This window comes from Tachyglossus aculeatus, chromosome 16, assembly GCF_015852505.1.
Source record: "Tachyglossus aculeatus isolate mTacAcu1 chromosome 16, mTacAcu1.pri, whole genome shotgun sequence".
NCBI classification, from domain to species: domain Eukaryota; kingdom Metazoa; phylum Chordata; class Mammalia; order Monotremata; family Tachyglossidae; genus Tachyglossus; species Tachyglossus aculeatus.
Genome location: NC_052081.1, coordinates 12,245,880 through 12,266,375, shown reverse-complemented (window position 1 = coordinate 12,266,375; position 20,496 = coordinate 12,245,880). Strand labels below are relative to the sequence as shown.

The 20,496-nt window shown below is 47.2% G+C and overlaps 1 protein-coding gene across 5 annotated transcripts in view; it reads right to left on the bottom strand.

The window, feature by feature from the left end:
* Positions 1–2,536: 2,536 nt before the first annotated feature.
* RGSL1 (regulator of G protein signaling like 1) overlaps positions 2,537–20,496 on the bottom strand; it is a 31,212-nt gene continuing 13,252 nt past the window's right edge. Inside the window, exons 9-23 of one of the 5 annotated variants that reach the window (XM_038758485.1) lie at positions 19,932–20,163; positions 18,603–18,710; positions 17,979–18,087; positions 16,548–16,741; positions 15,990–16,107; positions 14,673–14,781; positions 13,475–13,604; positions 12,490–12,673; positions 11,272–11,413; positions 10,956–11,080; positions 9,657–9,769; positions 7,666–7,758; positions 6,412–6,538; positions 3,854–3,980; positions 2,537–2,630 (exon numbers count right to left, since the gene is read on the bottom strand). In XM_038758485.1, the coding sequence (XP_038614413.1) occupies positions 3,950–3,980; positions 6,412–6,538; positions 7,666–7,758; positions 9,657–9,769; positions 10,956–11,080; positions 11,272–11,413; positions 12,490–12,673; positions 13,475–13,604; positions 14,673–14,781; positions 15,990–16,107; positions 16,548–16,741; positions 17,979–18,087; positions 18,603–18,710; positions 19,932–20,163 (1,815 nt within the window). In that variant the 3' untranslated portion in view covers positions 2,537–2,630; positions 3,854–3,949. Of the gene's footprint in view, positions 2,631–3,853; positions 3,981–6,411; positions 6,539–7,665; positions 7,759–9,634; positions 9,770–10,955; positions 11,081–11,207; positions 11,414–12,489; positions 12,674–13,474; positions 13,605–14,672; positions 14,782–15,989; positions 16,108–16,547; positions 16,742–17,978; positions 18,088–18,602; positions 18,711–19,931; positions 20,164–20,496 lie in introns of those variants that run through there. The other 4 variants (XM_038758486.1, XM_038758488.1, XM_038758487.1 and 1 more) reach the window with 4 other exon arrangements.

Here is a 20,496-nt window from a genome sequence, read left to right as displayed (position 1 = left end):
GCCTATGGAAAAAAGGAAGTCAATGTGTAGAGCAATATGTAGGGCAAGCGGATGAGGAGGAAATTGCCTGTTGTTGGAGAAAAAGGCGGAACCTCTAGAGCCAAAGGAAAATGGTGAAACTGCCTTGGTTGTAGCAGTTATTGTGGGAAACGTGAACCTGCTGCAGCTCTTCCTCTGTGAGGGACAGACATTAATGAGGCAGATAAAATGGATTCATAACATACACAGCTCTTTTTCCCCTACTCCCTCTCCCTTCTGTGTCATCACCTACACACTTTGATCTGTACCCTTTAAGCACTTGCTATTCACCCCCACCCTCAGCCCCAGAAACACTTATGTACAGATCCATAATTTAAGTACTAATGTCTGTCTCCCGCTCCACACTCTTATTTTTGTTTTATTGTACTCTCCCAAGTGCCTAGTACAGTATTCTGCACACTCTGTCATTGATTGGTTGGTTGATTAATTAGTTTCCCACCCCTCAGCTCCCTTATGGCAGTTAACTGAAGTCTAGCAACTCTTTCCCAGCCTTAAAAAGGTCTGAGATTGCAGTGGAATTATAAATACTGCATTTGGAATAGCTTAGTGCAGGTTATTCCCTTTGCATAGTTGCAGATATTAAAATTTGATTTACTTGATTTTGTTTTTATATGTTATTTAGGACTTTAGTTTGAGTAAGATATTTTCAACCAAATGTTTTCTAGTCCAATACATAAAGCTTTTAGGTTAGCATCCTGGCCCTGTCTAGTAGTAGTTCATTTCTGCCTCTGCCCTTCTCATTCAATACTCCCTCAAGCTTCTTTTATACAACTGCCCCATTTTTCCTTAGCAGTCACAAGAGTCGGTTACCAGCAGCAGTGAATTTGGATGTGGGGCTCAGTGTCTCCTCTCACCCCTTGTCTCAAGCCAAGGCTAGGCAAAAAGGTAACTCTATCTGACTTTAATCCCATGGATATAGTAGGTGGAATTGCTAGCCAAAGGCTGTTCACTCCTTTATCCCTCCACTGACCCTCTCTTCTTCAGCTGTTAACTCCTTTCTTTCTTTTGTAAATCCCTGACATTCAAATACCAGTGATGAAGCCCTGGTGCCCACAATCAATCATCTGCCCATATACCAAACCCTTATCCTGGCCCTAAAATGCATTTTGTCTAGTTGAATTTGATTGACATTTGAACTTTGATTTTTTTCACATGGTCAATAAATTATACTTGCTGGTGCTTGCTTGCTTGATATTCAAAAGTCGGGTCATCAAGCAGGAATTTCTTCTCGTTAAGAGTATAAAGGTTATAGCATCAGTTCCAGAATCAGCCATGAATTCATCATAAATCCTCACTCACTGACAGTTAAATGCCATCGCAGGCAACCACAATCCCTCTCCCATCTCTCCCAGACAGCCCATGTCCTTTTCTATATCACCGCTCATGTATTGCCTGACATGGGCATGCAACTGATCCAAACATTTTGTTTTTGGGCTATTTTGATAGGGAAGAGGGGGAGATCATCATACCCCGAAGCACTTAAAGCAGGTGGCTAGAACAGACTCAAACATTTTGGGACTGTCCAACCAAAGTTGGGATGTCTGGTCCCTTATTCTGGCTGGATCTTCACTTCCAGATCACTAACCGTTTGTCCCTGCTGTCTACACAGCGAATTTCCCATGAGCCAGAGTAGAAAGTGGCTGGATATCATTTCCAGCTCAGCTTCAGCCAACATTTTCTAAGACAGGGGAAACCAACTGGTGCAGTTTGTGCTACTGCACATTAATCAGGTGAAATTCTTCAAGATAATCCCATAAACAGCAGTTTATAGAGTCTCCTGCTTGGCTGTTTTCATAGTTGAAATTATAAGGTCACCTGATATTCTGACCACAGGATGATAATGGAGAAGAGGGAGGCAGGGCTTTCCATAAAGCTCTGGAGGAAGGGACCCAGGCCGACCACGGGCATGCGGATCAGGGGACATGGACCATCCACACGGGATGTGTGTGTATGGTTTCCTCTGCCGGACTGGGGGCCTGTACACCCTGAAGGAACTCTGTCCTGACTCCTTAGGAGAGATCATACCCACCCGGGACACTCCCCGCTGCTTCCCCCAGCCCCCAGGGCTGGAGTAGATACACGCTAATCAGGTTGGACACACTCCATGTCCCACATGGGGCTCATAGCTGTAATCCCCATTTTACAAATGAGGTAACTGAGGCACAGAAAACTTAAGTGAGTTGCCCAGGGTCACCCAGCAGACACATGGTAGAGCCAGGATTAGAACCCAAGTCCACTAGACCATGTGCTGCTTCTCACAACTCCCTACCATATTGCTTGTATTCCAGTGGCAATGCTTCCTCCTTGAGGCTTCAATACCAAGAAAAGAATAGGACCTCTTGATTCTATCTAGAGTGGAAAAATATCAACAAGGGGTTAAGAGCATGATCACCAATTTTTTTCTTCCTTTTCTCTTCTTTCAACAAGACCACGGAGAAGCCAGGGAAACAGAGCCCTTTATTCTCTACAATCCTCATTCGTCAAGAATGGGGTGTAGAGTATGTGGGTTCAGGATCCTGGGCTGCTCTCCTCTTCTGTCACTAGCAGGAAACATGGGTGGGGCATCAGGAGAAGCTGCTGTCTTCCCAGAACTGCCAACAGAGGAGATGCAAAAAATTACAAATTCTGCCAGGGTAAGGACAGGGATCCAGAGAGGGCTGGAGGAAGCCAGGGTGAGTTCTTTCTCGGGGCGAAGACTGGCTGGATGATTTCGTGAGGCCCAGAACCACCACAGTGAATCAGCACTGAGAGCGGCCCGTGGCCCCACGGTTTGTTGTTACAACCAGCTGGGTCACGGTTCCTGGGAACCTGGAGTAGAAAGGTTCTAGCCATGGGGACGTCCCAGATGGAAGTAAAAGGCTGAGCAAGTTGATGGAGGAAACAGGACTATTAGTCGATGTCTTCCTCTTGGTTTTTAAGACGAGGTTTTCCCATCCATTTTCTGACCAGCCACCCATCGTGGTGATTTCACCTTTGCCCCTCTTCATCATCATCAATCATATTTATTGAGCGCTTACTATGTGCAGAGCACTGTACTAAGCGCTTGGGAAGTACAAATTCGCAACATATAGAGACAGTCCCTACCCAACAGTGGGCTCACAGTCAGTTTATAACAGGGAGATAGGCCCCCATCCCCCTTTCCTTCTTTAAAGAGATTCAGAGAGAGACCGGAGTAGTGGAAGAACTTCAACCTGGTTTCCTCTTTCATTGCTGCCCTGGCTTAAGGGTGCTGCTCTGGAAGAAATCTGCCACCAGGCAATGTTGGCATTAACCAACCACTTATTATGTGCCAGGCACTGGGGTAGATGAACGATGATCCAATCAGACATCGTCCCTCTCCCAAAAAGGACTTACAGTCTAATGGGTAGGGAGTATCTTATCCCTATTTTAGTTAAGTGCTTAGTACAGTGCTCTGCACACAGTAAGCACTCAATAAATAGGATTGAATGAAAGAGATGAGGAAACCGAAGCCCAGAGAAGTTAGATGATTTGCCCAAGGTTACAGAGCGGGTCAGTGGCAGAGCCGGGAATAAAGCCTGGGTTTTTTGACCCCTAGATCAAGCTCTTTCCACTAGGTCATGGTGTCCCTCATTTTACTAACTAAATTCTTGAAGAAACAGGGAGCGGAGCCGAGTGTGAGGAAAAGCTCCACACTGGAGGGTTTATGGGCTGCAACAGGCCAGATATTGGCTATGCACCCAGCCCTCCTCCCTCTCTCCACCAGCCTTTACTTGCCCTTTCCAGGCAGCCAAAAGGCTCTTTCCTTCACCTCATTCCTCCCTCCCATCCCCCAGGAGGATTTAGCAGTTCGAACCTGAGGCGATACCATTGTGGGTGGAGCCTTCTGTGGGATGAGTCTGGTTCCTCTTATCCTGTCAGAGGCTCGGCGGCGGCGGGGTGGTAATTCAGATTACTTCCTGAAGATATCTGGGAGTTTTTGCCTATAGGGACACAGACGAAGGGGAATGGCAAGGCCAGGTTTGAGCTTGTAGCCATTTCACAAATAAGACCGAAAACTCCTCGAAGACAGGGACCATATCTATTACCTCTAATGTATTCTTCCATTGAGTTACTACATAGAGTAAGTACTAAAAACTATGATAATAATAATAATAATAATAATGTTGGTATTTGTTAAGTGCTTACTATGTGCCAAGCACTGTTCTAAGCATTATGGGGATACAAAGTAATCAAGGTTGTCCCACGAGGGGCTCACAGTCTTAATCCCCATTTTACAGATGAGGGAACTGAGGCACAGAGAAGTGAAGTGACTTGCCAAAAGTCACACAGCTGACAAATGGCAGAGGCAGGATTAGAACCCATGACCTCTGACTCCCAAGCCCGTGCTCTTTCCACTGACCCACGCTGCTTCTCAATAAGCACTTAGTATGTGCCAAGCATTGGGGGAGATACAAATTAATCATGTTGGACACAGTTTTTGTCCCACAAGGGGCTCATACTCTTAATCCCCAATTTACAGATGAGGGAACTGAGGCACAATCAATCAATCATTCGTATTTATTGAGCGCTTACTGTGTGCAGAGCACTGTACTAAGCGCTTGGGAAGTACAAATTGGCAACATATAGAGACAGTCCCTACCCAACAGTGGGCTCACAGTCTAAAAGGGGGAGACAGACAATAAAACCAAACATACTAACAAAATAAAATAGATAGAATAGATATGTACAAGTAAAATAGAGTAATAAATATGTACAAACATATATACATATATACAGGTATATATACAGGTGAAGTGAAGTGACTTGCCCAAGGTCATATAGCAGACACATGGCGGAGCCGGTATTAGAACCCAGGTCCATCTGACTCCCAAGCCTAAGCCACAATGCTTATCTACCCCAGTGCTTAGTACTGGGGTAGATACAACATCATCAGACCCCATGTACGGCTCACAGTCTAAGTGAGAGGGAGAGCTCGTATTGAATCCCCATTTTTGCAGATGAGGGAACTGAGGCATAGAGAAGTTATGTGACTTGCCCAAGGTCACATAGCTGACAAGTGGCAGAACTGAGATTAGACTCCAGGCCCCCTGACTCCCAAATCCATGCGCTTTCCACTAGGCCATGCTGCTTCTCCAGTGGATTAACTGACCAATTATCAGAAAGGCGCCACTAATTTTCAAGGGACGGTGACCTAAATCCTGGGATGCAGGTCCCAAACTCATCTCAGCGTGGCTCAATGGAAAGAGCCTGGGCTTTGGAGTCAGAGGTCATGGGTTCGAATCCTGGCTCTGCCAAGTGTCAGCTGGGTGACTTTGGGCAAGTCACTTAACTTCTCTGTGCCTCAGTTATCTCATCTGTAAAATGGGGATTAAGACTGTGAGCCCCAAGTGGGACAACCTGATCACCTTGTAACCTCCCCAGTGCTTAGAACAGTGCTTTGCACATAGTAAGCGCTTAATAAATGCCATTATTATTATCTCATTGCCCTCTGCTTTGCCTTAAGATTTTTGCGGGAACAGCTTTCAGGGGGTACATCCCATTCTGCTTCCATCCCTTCTCTGCAGCTCCTCTCCCTTCTCAGTCCCACCGGTTGGTGTTGGGCAGAGCACAGGGTGGACGATACAGTGGCGGGGACCCCTTGAGCCTGAGATCACCCTGACACCTAGACCCAGAAATGGGGGCACCCAGGCCTAGTGGATAGAGCATGGCCCTGGGAGTCAGAAGGACCTGGGTTCTAATCCAAGCTCTGCCATTTGTCTGCTGTGTGACCTTGGGCAAGTCATTTTACTTCTTTATGCCTCAGTAAACTCATCTGTAAAATGGGGGCTAAGACTGTGAGCCCACTGTGGGCATTAACTGTGTCCGATCCAATGACCTTGTATCTACCCCAGTGCTTAGTTCAGTGCCTGGCATACAGTAAGTGCTTAAGAATGAATGAATGAATGAACAACTACCACAATTATTATTATTATTACTTGGGGCTGGGGGGAACTAAGTAGCCTCCCTCTGGGGTCCTTTTCTATCTGAAATTGCCCAGGGCTCTGGGAGTGACCGGACTCAGCTGTGCTTTCTCAGGAGATGGGACAGAAGGAAGGTTTGATACACATAGAAAGGTGTTTTCAATCAATCAATCATATTTATTGAGTGCTTACTGTGTGCAGAGCACTGTACTAAGCGCTTGGGAAGTACAAGTTGGCAACATATAGAGACAGTCCCTACCCAACAGTGGGCTCACAGTCTAGAAGGAGGAGACAGAGAACAAAACCAAACATACTAACAAAATAAAATAGAATAGATATGTACAAGTAAAATAAATAGAGTAATAAATATGTACAAACATATATACAGGTATATATTCAGCCTGGCGAGTTAGACTCAGATCCCCAAAGTCGCAGGGGAGAAAAGAATTACCCGGTCCTCTTCCCCCCGTCACGATCCAAGTTGCTCTGAATGGTAGAAGGCACTTCCAAATACTTGCCCAACCCGGCACCTGAGTTACCTGTGACTTTTTTCTTCTGGGATAAGCAGCTGACTGAAGCTGGAAAGGGAGGGAGGGAGAGAGAGACAGAGAGAGAGAGAAAGAGAGGAGTCAGAACCCACCAATAAATGTATTCTTCCTCTTCCATCACAACAATAAAAATGTAGATTTGTTAAGCTCTTACTATGTGAGAGTAGGTAGAGACTCTACTGGGGTAGAGACAAGTTAATCAAGTCAGTCATAGTCCCTGTTCCACATGGACCACACAGTCTAAGTGGGTGGGGGACTAGGTATTGATTCCCCATTTTAGAGGGGAGGAAACTGAAGCACAGGGAAGTTAAATGACTTTCCCAAGGTCACACAGCAGACAAGTGGTAGAGTCATCATTAGAACTCAAGTCCTCTGGTTCCCAGGCCCATGCCCTTTCCACTAAGCCACACTGCTTCCCAGGGACATCCCACAGTTACCTTTCATCTTTCTGCTTCTACCTCTGTGCCCTTTTCTGTGCTGCTCCACATATCTGCGGCAGTCAATTGATCAATCAATCAACCAACTGCATTTTTAAGCAGCTACTGTGGGCAGAGCATAGTATCAGGCACTTGGAAGTGTGTCTTCAAGGAGCTTATAGTCAAGCAGGGGCCATAGACACAAAATAATTTACAAATAGAAAGAATAAATTAATAAGTGTATGAGTAAGTGTTTCTACTGTATGGCATGTTAGTTGATATGTATAAAAGGGCTATGGGGAAGGGCATAATTGTTACAGGAGTGCTGAGGTGGTAGAAGGGGGGATATGACCTGGGGAGAAGAAAAATGAATCAGGGAAGACCTCCTGGAGGATGTGTGATTTCAGAAGGGCTTTAAAGATGGGAGGGGCTGAGGGTGGATGGCGGGGGCAGATTCTGGGTAGGAGGAAGGGTGTGAACAAGGGATCGGAGGTCGAAGAGACAAAAGTGAGGCACAGGGAGTAAGTTAACTCACAGACAGCCGCACTGGGTGGGCTGGGATCCCTGTTCACACCCCATCATCATCATCATCAATCGTATTTATTGAGCGCTTTCTATGTGCAGAGCACTGTACTAAGCGCTTGGGAAGTACAAATTGGCAACATATAGAGACAGTCCCTACCCAACAGTAGGCTCAGACCCAGAGGCCTGAGCCCAGTGAGGCTGTGACCACAGACTTACAAGGATAGGGTGAATTGTCCAAGTCTTCCCGAGCCTGGGGCAGCAGCAGTTCAGGCCCCCTAAGCAACGTGAACCTCAGGATCGGATGGTCGCCTTCAGACAAATGGGAAAAGACAATCAAATGTGAATTGACAATTTCCAGTGAGAACGGTGAGTTCCAGCTATTTTCACTTCAAGGTAGGGTCATGAAATTGAGCTTCAAGCTGCCCACGTGTGAAACTGTTCCCCACCCCCATCCTAACCAGGAATCATTGTACAAAACAACAATTCAGCCATTCCCATAGGCTCCCCTAGTGTGGTTTTTTTGGTTGTTGGGGTTTTTTTTTTTAAGAGTATTTGTTAAATGCTTACTATGTGCCAGGCACTGTACTAAGCTAATACAAGCTAATCAGTTTGGAGACAGGCCATGTCCCACATGAGGCTCACAGTCTTAATCCCCGTTTTACAGGTGAGGTATCTGAGGCACAGAGAAGTGAAGCAACTTGTCCAAGCTCACACAGCAGAGAAGTGGCAGAGTCAGGATTAGAACCCAGGTCCTACACTCTCAGGTCCATATTCTATCCACTAGGCCGTGCTGCTTCTCATTGTTTAGACAATTAAATGACAGACAAATATTCTGGGACACATCTTCTGCCAGTCCTGGTTCTTCTCCCTTCTCCCTCTCCCCTCTTCAGGATCCAGAGGAAGCCCTCGCTTTCCCTGGAGTTTTAAAAACAGGACACATCCGTAGTGGTCAGCAATGGTTTAGGGGGTGTCCTGCCTGGAGCTAGAAGGCAAGAAACCTGTCCCCAATCCCACCTCATTCAGTACTCTAGGCTTTACCATTTTCTGACAGCATCTGAGGCTAGAAAGAATGCTCTCTTTTGGGATGATGATGATGATGATGGTGGTATTTGTTAAGCACTTACTATGTGCCAAGCACTGGGGTAGATAGAAGGTGATCAGGTTGTCCCACGTGGGGCTCACAGTCTTACTCCCCATTTTACAGGTGAGGTGACTGAGGCCCAGAAGTGAAGTGACTTGCCCAAGGTCACCCAGCAGACAAGTGGCAGAGCCGGGATCAGAACCCGTGACCTTCTGATTCCCAGGCCTGTGTTCTTCATGGATCACTCCAGGTCTGATCTTGTTGAGACAGGAGGGCAGGGCTGCCTCTTTTGGAGGTCTGCTGCTCTGTTTGGCTCTGGATTCCTACAGTTCAGGATTTGTTTGGTTTCATTTTGGCTAAAATGATTGAGTTCTGGAAAGGGAGTAGGAAACTATAAAAGCAGCGTGGCTCAGTGGAAAGGAGCCCGGGCTTTGGAGTCAGAGGTCTTGGGTTCAAATCCCGGCTCTGCCAATTGTCGGCTGAGTGACTTTGGGCAAGTCACTTAACTTCTCTGGGCCTCAGTTACCTCATCTGTAAAATGGGGATTAAGACTGTGAGCCCCCCGTGGGACAACCTGATCACCTTGTAACCTCCCCAGCGCTTAGAACAGTGCTTTGTACATAGTAAACGCTTAATAAATGCCATTAAAAAAAAACTATAGAAAGAGAGAGGAAGGAAAAGAATGGCCAGCTATTGCAAAGGGGATTTCAGATTTCAATTCAATTCAATTCCAGATTTCTGTCCAGTACTGCCACAAAAGAGCCACCCTAGCAGTTGGCATATGAAGTCTGGGAGAGAGCCAGGAGAAGCCCCACAGAATCAATCCACTAGGACGGTGAGATGCCACAGGACAGCCCTACTGAAGCCATGTTGGCCAACCACAATGTCGGTCCACAACATTCCTGGCAGGCTGGGCCCTACACAACTCTGAAAGCCACATCTGTAAGAGCCATTTCCCTCTCTCGAACTACCACCAGGCCACCTCCCACTGGCCTCCTGCCTCCTCAGGGGCCAATCCTCCCGGGCAGGTGGCCACCAGAGAAGCTGGTGCCAGGGCCTGGGGCCTGGCTGTGATGCTGAGGCCAGAAAGGGATGCATGCTCACCCAAGGGCAAAGAGGTGCTCACCCAAGCCAAAGGTGTTAGGTTTGTGATGGGTAACTTTGTTGATCACTCCAGCCTCTTTCATCATCTTGCGCTTGCGGAAGCCATAATTGTTCATCACCTTCCAGTTACAGAACCTGCGGGAGGGACAGCTTAGTCAGTCAGTCAGTCAAGTGTATTTTGGAGTGTTTACTATGTGCAGAGCACTGTCCTAAGCACCTGGGAGAGTACAATATAACAGTATAACAGATGCATTCCCCTGCCCACAATGAGCTTACAGTCTAGAGGGGGAGACAGAAATTAAAATAAATAAATAAATTTCAGATTTGTACATAAGTTCTGTGGCGCTGGGGCGGGTGATGAATAAAGGGAGCAAGTCAGGGTGATGCAGAAGGGAGTTGAAGAGGAAAATAAGGCTAATCAGGGAAGGCCTCTTGGAGGAGATATGTGCCTTCAATAAGGCTGTGAAGGCGAGGAGAGTCGTTGTCTGTAGGATATGAGGAGGGAGGGCGTTTCAGGCCAGAGGCAGGGCATAGGTGAGAGGTCAGTGGTGATACAGATGAGGTGGAGGTACAATGAGAAGGTTGGCATTAGAGGGGCGAAGTGTGCGGGCTCCTGAGAGCATGCCCCCTGGCTTTGCCCCCAGTCACCCTGGGGGGGCGACTGCTCAATCACATTTACGTCCCCAGATGGCATTTGGGCATGTGCCAGGTTTCCTGATTTACAATCCAAAGCTCTTTTCCTGCCTACTCTTTGATTTTAGGGACTGGGGTATTGAGATTGATCAAGTGATTATTACTTCTTATTTACTACAAGCATATATTAAGTGCTCTCAGTTTTCCTACATCACATGCTTTCATTATGTGATTTAATAACTGTGGTATTTGTTAAGCATTTACAGTGCCTGGCACTGTACTAAGTGCTGGGGTAGATAGCAAGATAATCATGTTGGACACAGTCTCTATCCTACATGGACCTCATAGTATTAATCCCCATTTTACAGATGAGGTAAACTGAGGCACAGAGAAGTAAAGCAACTTGCCCAAGGTCACACATCAAACAGTAGAGCCAGGATTAGAACCCAGGTCTTCTGATCCCCAGGCCTGTGCCCTTTCCATTAGATCACACTGCTTCTCAATTATTATTATGCTCAGATTTCCCCTTATCATGTTCTTTAAACACATGACACCCATCTTACAGGAGAACTGACTGTGCCCACTTTGGTCAGGTCAGTGTAGTAGGCCCTCTAATGCACCTATGCAGCTTGCAGGTGGTTAGTAAGAGACTGTTTCCTGACCAGCTAGGGCTCAGTTGACACTTTACCTTTTCCAGAAGTGGATGATAATGGAGAAGAGAGTCAGAAAGCTATTGTGAAAGACGGACCGGTCTAGACGCCCTTCAACAATAGAAGAATGGACGGCATCCTTCTGAGAGTCAGAAATATTCACCTGCAGGGAGACCAGAGATGGCATCACTGATACAGCTCTCAGAGGAGCAAGTGGAGGGAAGAGGGTCCTCTAATCCCATCCTCCCACCCCCAAGGCAGGAAGAGACAAAAGGAAGCCAGTCCTCTACCATCTCGATCCAATCGTGCCCTTGGTGAGGGCGAACTGAGGAAGCTCTCTGGTCCTCATCTCACCCGCAGCCTGGGAGGGATTTCGGATTGCAGGAAAAGTCTGTAGATAATGCTCCCTTTGGTCCGCAACAAAACAATGTCATTTTCGGTAACCCCTGTGCCTGCCTCCACCAACACTGCTCTGGAGGCCACCAGGTCGTAGAACCTGAAATGATGAATTGAGAAGGACACCAGGAATGGGAAAACATGGAAATCAATGGGGGATGGTGACTAATGATGGTGAATAGTCTAAGAGCCTTGGGGCAATATCTAATAGCCTTGGGGGAGAAAAGGCTGGAGAGAGTCAGTGCAGGGAAGCAAAAGGGCCACGAGAGACTGGGTCTTGTCCCCCAGCGGCTCCTTGAGAAAAGCAGCAGGACAGTTAATGACTGGGCCCAAGTTTTGACCCATGAACAGGATCAACCAATCTGTATCCTTCCTGGGTTAATATGGTAAAAAGAGTGTGATGGTTCGGGAGTCAGGATCCGTGAGTTAGTCCTGATTCCACTTACCTATTCCAAACTCCCATCCCACGGGAATGTTTTCAGTTAGAATGAACAAGTCACCACTGCTTAGGTAGTCTGTGTTCCTCCGCACACCATTGCAACCCAAGATCTTATTAAAGCAGAACAACTGCACGGTCTCTTTTCCTCCGAAAACGCTCATCAAGAACCAGGCATGAAATAAGAACCTTAGCTGGCTATTAAAAGTAGTTTTGGGGTGAGAAAGCCGCTGAGCCTCATCCTCCAAAGGAAACTACTGTTTTCGCAGAACTGTAAGATTCACTTTCTCGAAGGAGAAACTGTTCTAAAAGCCGTCTTACTTCATAGAGATATGAATATACACAAATATAAATAAAGAGAGGAGGAGGGAGGGAGAGAGAAAGGAATGGCATGACCTAGGAGAAAAAGCTTGAGCCTGGGAGTCAGAGGACCTGGGTTCTAATCCTGGATCTGCCTCATGCCTGCTGGGTGGCCTTGGGCAAACCACTTAACTTCTCTGAGCCTCAGTTTCCTCAACTGTAAATGGAATTCAATACCTGTTCTCCCTCTCACTTAGACTGTGAGCCCCATGTGGGACGGGGCCGTGTCCTACCTGATGAACTTGTATCTACCCCAGAAGGAAGGCCTGGGACGTCCATCTCCAGGAATGGAGATACAGGGTGTGCCGGAAAACTGAAAGCATCTTGAGAGAGGGGGTGGGAGAGGGGGAGGGAAAAATAAGGCAGAAGTGGGAATTTACCTCTGAATCTCCATAAAAAAATGGAAGTCATTGACCAGAAAGTTGACGATGACAAACTTGGTGCCATACAGGCGACGCCTCAGGTACACAATTTCAACATCCTCGGAATCATACCCCCGGGTGCTGGCGGAGGACAGGCCTTGGCGGCAGCCATATGGCAGGCAGGCAGCCGGAATGACCATGTCTAAGAGAAAAAGAACTAGGAATTAAATCCAGGTCACTGAAACCACTCCCCAGCACCCGGGGACTTTAGCCCCAGACTTTAGCCTGGGACGTGAGGCGAATCATAATAAGAAAGGGAGGAATGTTCAAGGGTCTGGGGTTTTTAGTCCATAAACTAGTAAATCCCCTCCATTTCCCAAACCTCTTTGCTATAATCCTTAGTTAATGCTGCTGGAAAAAACGCTACTTTTGAGCAGCAGAGGCAGACCTGAGTGGAATGAGTGATAACCAAGGTAACAAAACCCCTCTTTCCCAGCCCTCTAATTACCACCCTCCATCTTCTGCAAAACCTGATGTCACAGCTAATTCCCTTCTTTTGTCTTGTCTTATGCTGTCGAGTCGTCTCAGACCCATAGTGACGCCATGGACACATCTCTTCCAGAACGCCCCGCCTCCATCTGCCATCGTTCTGGTAGTGTATTCACAGAGTTTTCTTGGTTACATGGATCCACAATAATCTAGCCAGACCTCTGATCAGAGACATTCCTTCAAAATCATATCCCACAATTCCAAGGAATGTCCCATTCTTTACCAGATTTAGACTCTGTTTCAGGGAGGTGGAGTGAATGTTGTTGATATGCTGTTGATGTGAAATGGGATTTCTCTGGGTTTTATGTTGGACATATTTGATTGGAAAACTGTGTTGTCTGAAAGTGTGAATGAGTGTTGGGTCATAGGAGTAGAAGTTCTAAAATGCTCTGGCTAATCTAGTTCTGGTGGCTCCAAGAGGAAAAATAGTAGAGTGAAAGACAGCAAAACCCACTTTCTCTTTCATTGAACATCTGCCTTCGAAGAAATTCCTCAAATTCATAGCGGACTTGGGAATTCTTCATATCCCTCTGAAATTTGCAAAAGCTCTTCATTATGGAAATCAGCGTCCACCAGGCCTTTTTCTGGGAGAAAGAGAGGAGGCATATGTATCAGCAGATGCCTGATATGGTGGCAACTGACTTAAGGACAGGGCAATTTGACAGTCAGCCATTTGTCACCATTTGCTGACCACCTCCTAGGTGTGGAGCAATATACTTGGCCCTTGAGAGCATACAATCGAATAAAAAGACCCAGTCCTTGATAATTTAATAGGCAAAAGAAATAGTCAATGGTGACTACATGCTCTGAGTCATTTGAAAATATTGAGGAAAGAAGAAAACTAGTGAGACCACTCAGATTTTCCCTCCTGGGTTCTCACTGGGTAGGACTAGCCAACAATCTCCAGTCAGGCTAACAGGTCCATGCCAGAAGTTGAACAAGGCCAGAGGAAGAAGCAAATGGTGGTCCCTGGGCACAGGATGGAAGGGCACTTGGCACTAGGACAATGCTCCAGCCATTTTCTTCTTTTGGTTCCGGGTGGACACTGTGTCCATGACAGGGTCAGGAAATGTAGGAGAGAGGAGAAAAAAGATGTGTGCTAAAGGCCTGGCTGGGGCAGAAATTCAGCACCTGAACTACCCGGCGTTCAGCCCAGGGCCAGTCTGAGGGACAGCCTCTTTTGGCGGTGACCGAGCCCAGTCTGGTCCAAGCTGAAGTGAGAAACAGCCAAGGATTCATTTCTGCACATGCATAGTTGCCCCAGAGGCTTCTAGGAGTTGAAGATCCTAAGGCCTAGAAAAAAGTCATGGATGAAAGGCATGGGCCACTTCTAGTTTGGCTTAGGCTCACTTCTGGTCTCATCTACCCTCCTGGAACCAAAAGAGTTGAGAGGTGGTTTATAGGGATTGCGTGGGGGATTGGGATTGTAGATTGGGTGTCTATCAGTTGAGTCTGGTAGACAACCTTCCTTAGCCCCAGGCTTGGGGCCCAAGGGATCCATGGGCTGAGCCCCAGCAGGCAGGTCTTGCAGTATAGAGCCTTCAATTTCACTCTTCTCCGCTCTTCTAGGTGGGGCAGGGACAGGGTACTGGGGAAACAGCAGATCTCTTCTCTATACTCTAGGCCGAACTTCCCAGCCGAGGCTCACTAACCTGTCTGCTGCCTTTCAGGTGGGTCCCTGTCCTTCGTGCTTTCTGAGGGGTGATCAGTTCCAATTCTGGCTCCATACCCATCGGGAACAAATCTTGGTATAGTTTAAACCTGCCAGAATAGAGCCAGAGGGCCCCCACAGAGATGGCAATTAGTGAAACCTGCTCTAGATGAGGTGAGTCGGGATTTTGAGACTACAGAACTGAAGAAGAGAGGAAGGGGGCAGACTGTGTCCTTAGGGTGTCTCATGCTTCTTCAAAATGCTCCATCAGTCTCCCGATGATGTAGCTTGGTTTGACATTAATCAATCAATCATTTATTTGTATTGTGCACTTACAGTGTGCAGATCACTCTACTAAGCACATGAGAGAGCACAAGAAAACAGAGTAGGTAGACATGTTCCCTGCCCAGAAGGAACATACGTAAAGTCTAGAGGGGGAGACAAACATTAAAATAAATTATAGTTATGTACATAAGTTGCTGAGGGGTAGAGGGTGGGATACAAATCAATCAATCAATCAATCAGTGGTATTTACTGACTGCTTACTATGTGCAGAGCACTGTTCTAAGTACTTGGGAGAGTACAGTACAACAGAATTAGCAGACACATTCTCTGCCCATAATGAGCATACAGTCTTGAGGGGGAGACAGAAGTTAATATGAATAAATAAGCAATTTATAATAAATAATCTAAAGATATGTACATAAGTGCTTGGGGTTGAGGGTAGGGCAAATATCAAGTGTCCAAAGGTCATAGATCCAAGTGCAAGGGTGATACAGAAGGGAGAGAGAGTCGGGGAAATGAGGGCTTAGTCAGGGAAGGCCTGTTGGAGGAGATGTGATTTTAGTAAGGCGTCAAAGGTGGGAAGAGTGATGGTCTTTCGGAAATGAAGGGGGAGGGAGTTCCAGGCCAGAGGCAGGATGTGGGCAAGGGGTTGGCAGCAAGATAGATGAGATTAAATACAGTGAGTAGGCTGCTGCTAGAGCAGTGAAGTGCGTGGGCTGGGTGGCAGTAGGAAATAAGTGAGTTAAGATAGGAGAGGGCAAGCTGATTGAGTGCTTTAAAGCCAATGGTAAGAAGGTTCTGTTTCATGCAGAGGTGGATGGGCAACCACTGGAGGTTCTTTAGGACTGGGGAAACTCGGACTGAATTCCTTTCTGCCAAGTCTTCCCTACTCAGTAGGGTAACCTTCCCTTGGGTGACTGAGAATAAGCTGGGGAGAGGAAGGCCACGCACCATAGTTCTGCAGGAAGAGACTGCATCTGAAAGCCACCCCCCAAACACAAGAGGAGACACTATGATATAGTAGAATCCTTACCACTTTTCTTCCAAGGACTTCAGAATCAGGTTCTGGGCCAGGAGCATTGTGTTCATTGTGATCCGCCGGGCTTGAGGGATATCCCTGATGAAGGGGGCAGAACACTGCAACAACTTTTCTGAGAAGCACAAAACAAGAGCAGAGAGCATCAGTAGACTCCGGCCACCTAATCGTCGACCACCCAAAATGGGGAATTGGAAATGGCTCAGGACCCAAGACCACTCCCCACCCCCAAAAACCGGACTTGCTGGGGCCAGACAAGGAAGTTATGGATATTGGGATGCACAGGTACATGGGTGAGCTCCTTGAGGCCCAGAGTTCTGATTTGAGATTGCTGGGGTGGTCCCCAGGATCAGCCCTGGTCTCCCAAGGAGATACTGAGAGAACAGCTGACTGATCTTCAGAATAGCAGATTAGTGCAATCCTTTTTCCTCCACTCCCTGCAAACCCCAGGACTAGGGTTTCACATTTGAGCAGCTCTGGGAGACTCCCCCGCCCCCAACCCTTTCCATTCCCACCCCTAACCCAGGAAGCCTGGGCCCAGAAGGGTCGGTATACCCGGTCTCTGTTTATTTCGCAAGTAAGTCTTGATTGCACTGCTGATGAGCATTTTCTGAATCCTGGGGTTGGGCTCAGTGCTGAATTTCTCCACCGCCAACCAGAAGAGCAGTGGGGCCTCTGCCCCATTTATCCTGAGGAATTCCTTGAAGAACTTCTGGTGGATGGGGTGATAGAGCACTTCCAAGAGGTACCTAGCCATAAGGAGATGCCAGCTCAGTGTTTGTGGTGGCTTTAGTGGTAGTAGCAGCAACAGTAGTGGTAGTAGTAGTAGTAGCAGTACTAGTAGGAGTAGTATTATCAGTAGAAGTAATATTAGCAAATAATTAGCAGTAGAAGTGATATTAGTAGAGTAGTAGCAGTAGAAGTAATACTAACAATAGAAGTAGTATGGGTAGTAGAAGTATCAATAGCAGGAACAGTAGCAGTAGTAGTAGCAGCGGTAGTAACAGCAGCAGTAGTAGAAGCAGTAGCAGTACTAGGCACTCGGGAAGTACAGAATACCAAAGTGACACATTCCCTGCCGGCAAGGCGTTTACACTCTAATTGGGCAGGTAAACATAAAGAACATTTACAACTAGAGCGGTTAAAATAAATAATTGAATAAACATGGATACTTGAGTGCCGAGGATGGGTAAAAATAAGAGCTAGAGCCGGTTGATGGGCTTTGACTTAAAGCCCTGGAAAATTAATCAGGAAAGGCTTTTTGGAGGAGGTGGGCATTTTTCCATTGAGACACCATGGGCTGGCAGTCCCTACAAAGGTGTCAGGGAAAGGTAGCAAAACCTGCCTTTAGTGGGGGTGGTTAGACAAGGGGGTTGGGAGTCCTTCCCTGGCTTAGGCCATCCTGGGAATAATAATAATAATAACAATAATAATAATGGTACTTGTTAAGCACTTACTATGTCCCAAGCACTGTTCTAAGCGCTGGGGTAGATACAAGATAATCAGGTTGTCCCACATGGGGCTCATGGTCTTAATCCCCATTTTACAGATGAGGTAACTGAGGCACAGAGAATTTAAGCGACTTGCCCAAGGTCACACAGCTGACAAGTGGAGGAGGCGAGATTAGAACCCACAATATCTGATTCCCAAGCCCGTGCTCTTTCCACTAAGCCACGTTGCTTCTCTAATAAGTTCCTTAGGATCACGTTTATGCCCCTGCAGCAGTTGAAGCCCACCGAAAGGACCACAGTACTAGCAGTCCGGCCTGGGGAGATCCTAGTTGAAGCTGAAGATAGTCAGAGTCGACCTTTCTTAGACACAAGGACAAGTGCGCAACAGAACGGGAGACTTGGGAGAATGCCACCCCTGCCAAAGAAGCCGGAACACCCCTCCAGGAGTCAATCTAATTTGAGGGGAGGATGGGAAGACCCCTCATGTAGCAGGGGTGGGAAGGGTGTGTGGATGCAGTCAGACCCTAGACTGTACCTGGGCCTCAGAGATGGCTTCCTTAAGATGACGCCTCCCCTCTTGATGAAGCTTAGTTTGAAACGGCTAGGAGACGACTGAATCCTTTTGGTTTCAAACTTCAAGAATCCTGATAGGGAAAGACAGGAATTTACACTGGGGCTGTGCCCTAGACACCGATCCTGGTTCCGATCAAAAACATAATCAACCCCGAACCGATCCCACCGTCCCACACCCCGACCATGCCTCACTCACCACTCATTTACAGACACTGCTCCAGCCAGTGACACTAGAGCTGGGAAGCAGTGTGGCCTAGTGCAAAGAGCATGGGCTTTGGGGCCAGAGGACCTGGGTTCTAATTCTGGCTCCCCCACTTACCTGCTGTGTGCCCCTGGGCAAGTCACTTCACTTCTCGCTAGGCCTCGGTATCCTCGACTGAAAAGTGGGGATGAAATAAATACCTGCTCTCCCTCCTGCTTAGACTGTGAGCCCCATGTGGGACAGGGGCCAACCTGATTAACTTGTATCCACCCCAAGGCTTAAAACAGTACTTGAGAAATAGTAAGCACTTAAATGCCATAATAGACTAGCTTCTGCCTCACCGTTTCCCAGGCTAACATAATGAATGGCTTAATTCAGTCTTACCAAGGGAGGGCCTGGCTGCACAGTATTTCCGGTAGTCTTCACTTAGCATCTGTATGGCTAGCTTGGGATCCCTTTGAGCTAACTCCTCAAAGGTCACTTTCTTTGAGTCTGTGGAAGGAAAGAGGATAAGGTGACCAGATGTCCTCTAGTAGTCTGGAGGGGCTCACTCATGGGGGTCACCGTCCCACCCCTGAAAAGCCCAAGGCAAGAAGGATCTTTCAAAGGCCTTGGGTGGTAGGGCACCCAGTTGTGGTGATGATGGTCCATTAGGTGTGCTGTTGACGCCCCTGAAGAAGAGAAGCACTTGTAAGTGCTTAGTACAGTTCTCTGCTCACAGTGCATACCTGTAATTTATTTATATTAATGTCTGTCTCCCCCTCTAGACTGTAAGCTCATTGTGGGCAGGGAATGTGTCTGCTTATTGTTGTATTATATTCTCCCAAGCTCTTAGTACAGTGCTCAGCACACAGTAAGTACTAATAAATATGATTGAACTGAATGAATGAAAGTACTTAATAAATACCATTAATTGATTGATTATCTTTGCCTTCTTCAGGGGTGGCAACCCAAATGCTGCTGCTGTCATCTTGACTATAGCTGAACTAGTCCATCTGGCTATAGCAGACTTCCCATCAGAGGCCCAGAAGTACCAGTTTCAGAGCAGCTAGGTGATCAGCAGACTGCCATGCCACTGCCCTCATCCAATTCAGGTGGCAGTGGCACTGGTGGCCAGAACAGCTAGATCTGGGTGGCCTCAGTGGTGAACAAGGAGGAGTGAACAAGGTACCATTATCACCATCATCATCATCACTTTGTCCTGGGGTGACTTTTATATGTCGCCCCAGAAAGATGTTGAAGAAGGATGGGAAGAAGGACGATTTTATTTTGTTAGTATGTTTGGTTTTGTTCTCTGTCTCCCCCTTTTAGACTGTGAGCCCACTGATTGATAGGGACTGTCTCTATATGTTGCCAATTTGTACTTCCCAAGTACAGTGCTCTGCACACAGTAAGCGCTCAATAAATACAATTGATGATGATGATGATGATGATACAAAATTAGGGTATTCTCTAGCAGGAATGATGGTTCTAGGGCTTCTGAGCTTCGATGCTATTGATTAAGGGTAGTTCGATCATATTTATGGAGTGTTTTCTGTGTGCAGAGCTTGGGAGAGCACAACAATAAACAGACACATTCCCTGCCCACAACAAGCTTACAGTCTAGAGGACTTTGGATAACAACCGACTCAGAAACCTGACATGGCTTGCCTTCTTCCTCCTCAGCTGGGAGCCTGGCATGCGAGGATCCGGGAGGAATCCCCAACCTCTTACCTTCTACCTTCTCTACCGACTCCATCTCCATCTGGAGAGAGTCTCTTTTCCTCAGGTCCTGGACAGCAAGTTCCCAGTGTGGCTCCATGAGCAATTCAAAGTTCCCCATCCTGGTCATGGTCTGACTCAGAGCCAGGGCTCCCTGCAGCCTCTTGAGCAGCCACATGTACTCCCTGGGACCACTAGGTTCCTCCTCCTTTGGAGACCTGAAATCGAAGCTTCTGGACTGAGTCTGTAACAGAGAGAGGAATCGATTTCCACCCCTAAACTGGGAGCATGGAAAGGGTTGGGCTCTTCCAGGTCCTGGCTAGCAGTATTCATTTAATCGTATTTATTGAACACCTACTGTGTGCAGAGCACTGTACTAAACACTTGGGAGCATACGATATAACAATGTATTGTTGGGGTTTCTGGCCCTGACTGGGGATGGGGCTAAGAACTGCCCAAAACAACTGGAAGGAAGAGGCAGTCTTCATGATCCCAGCTGACTAGTTCCCCCCGCCAGCTCCCTCTGGGCCCTTCTGCCTCTGGATGTTGACTGACTGGAAAATCAGACCTGACATTC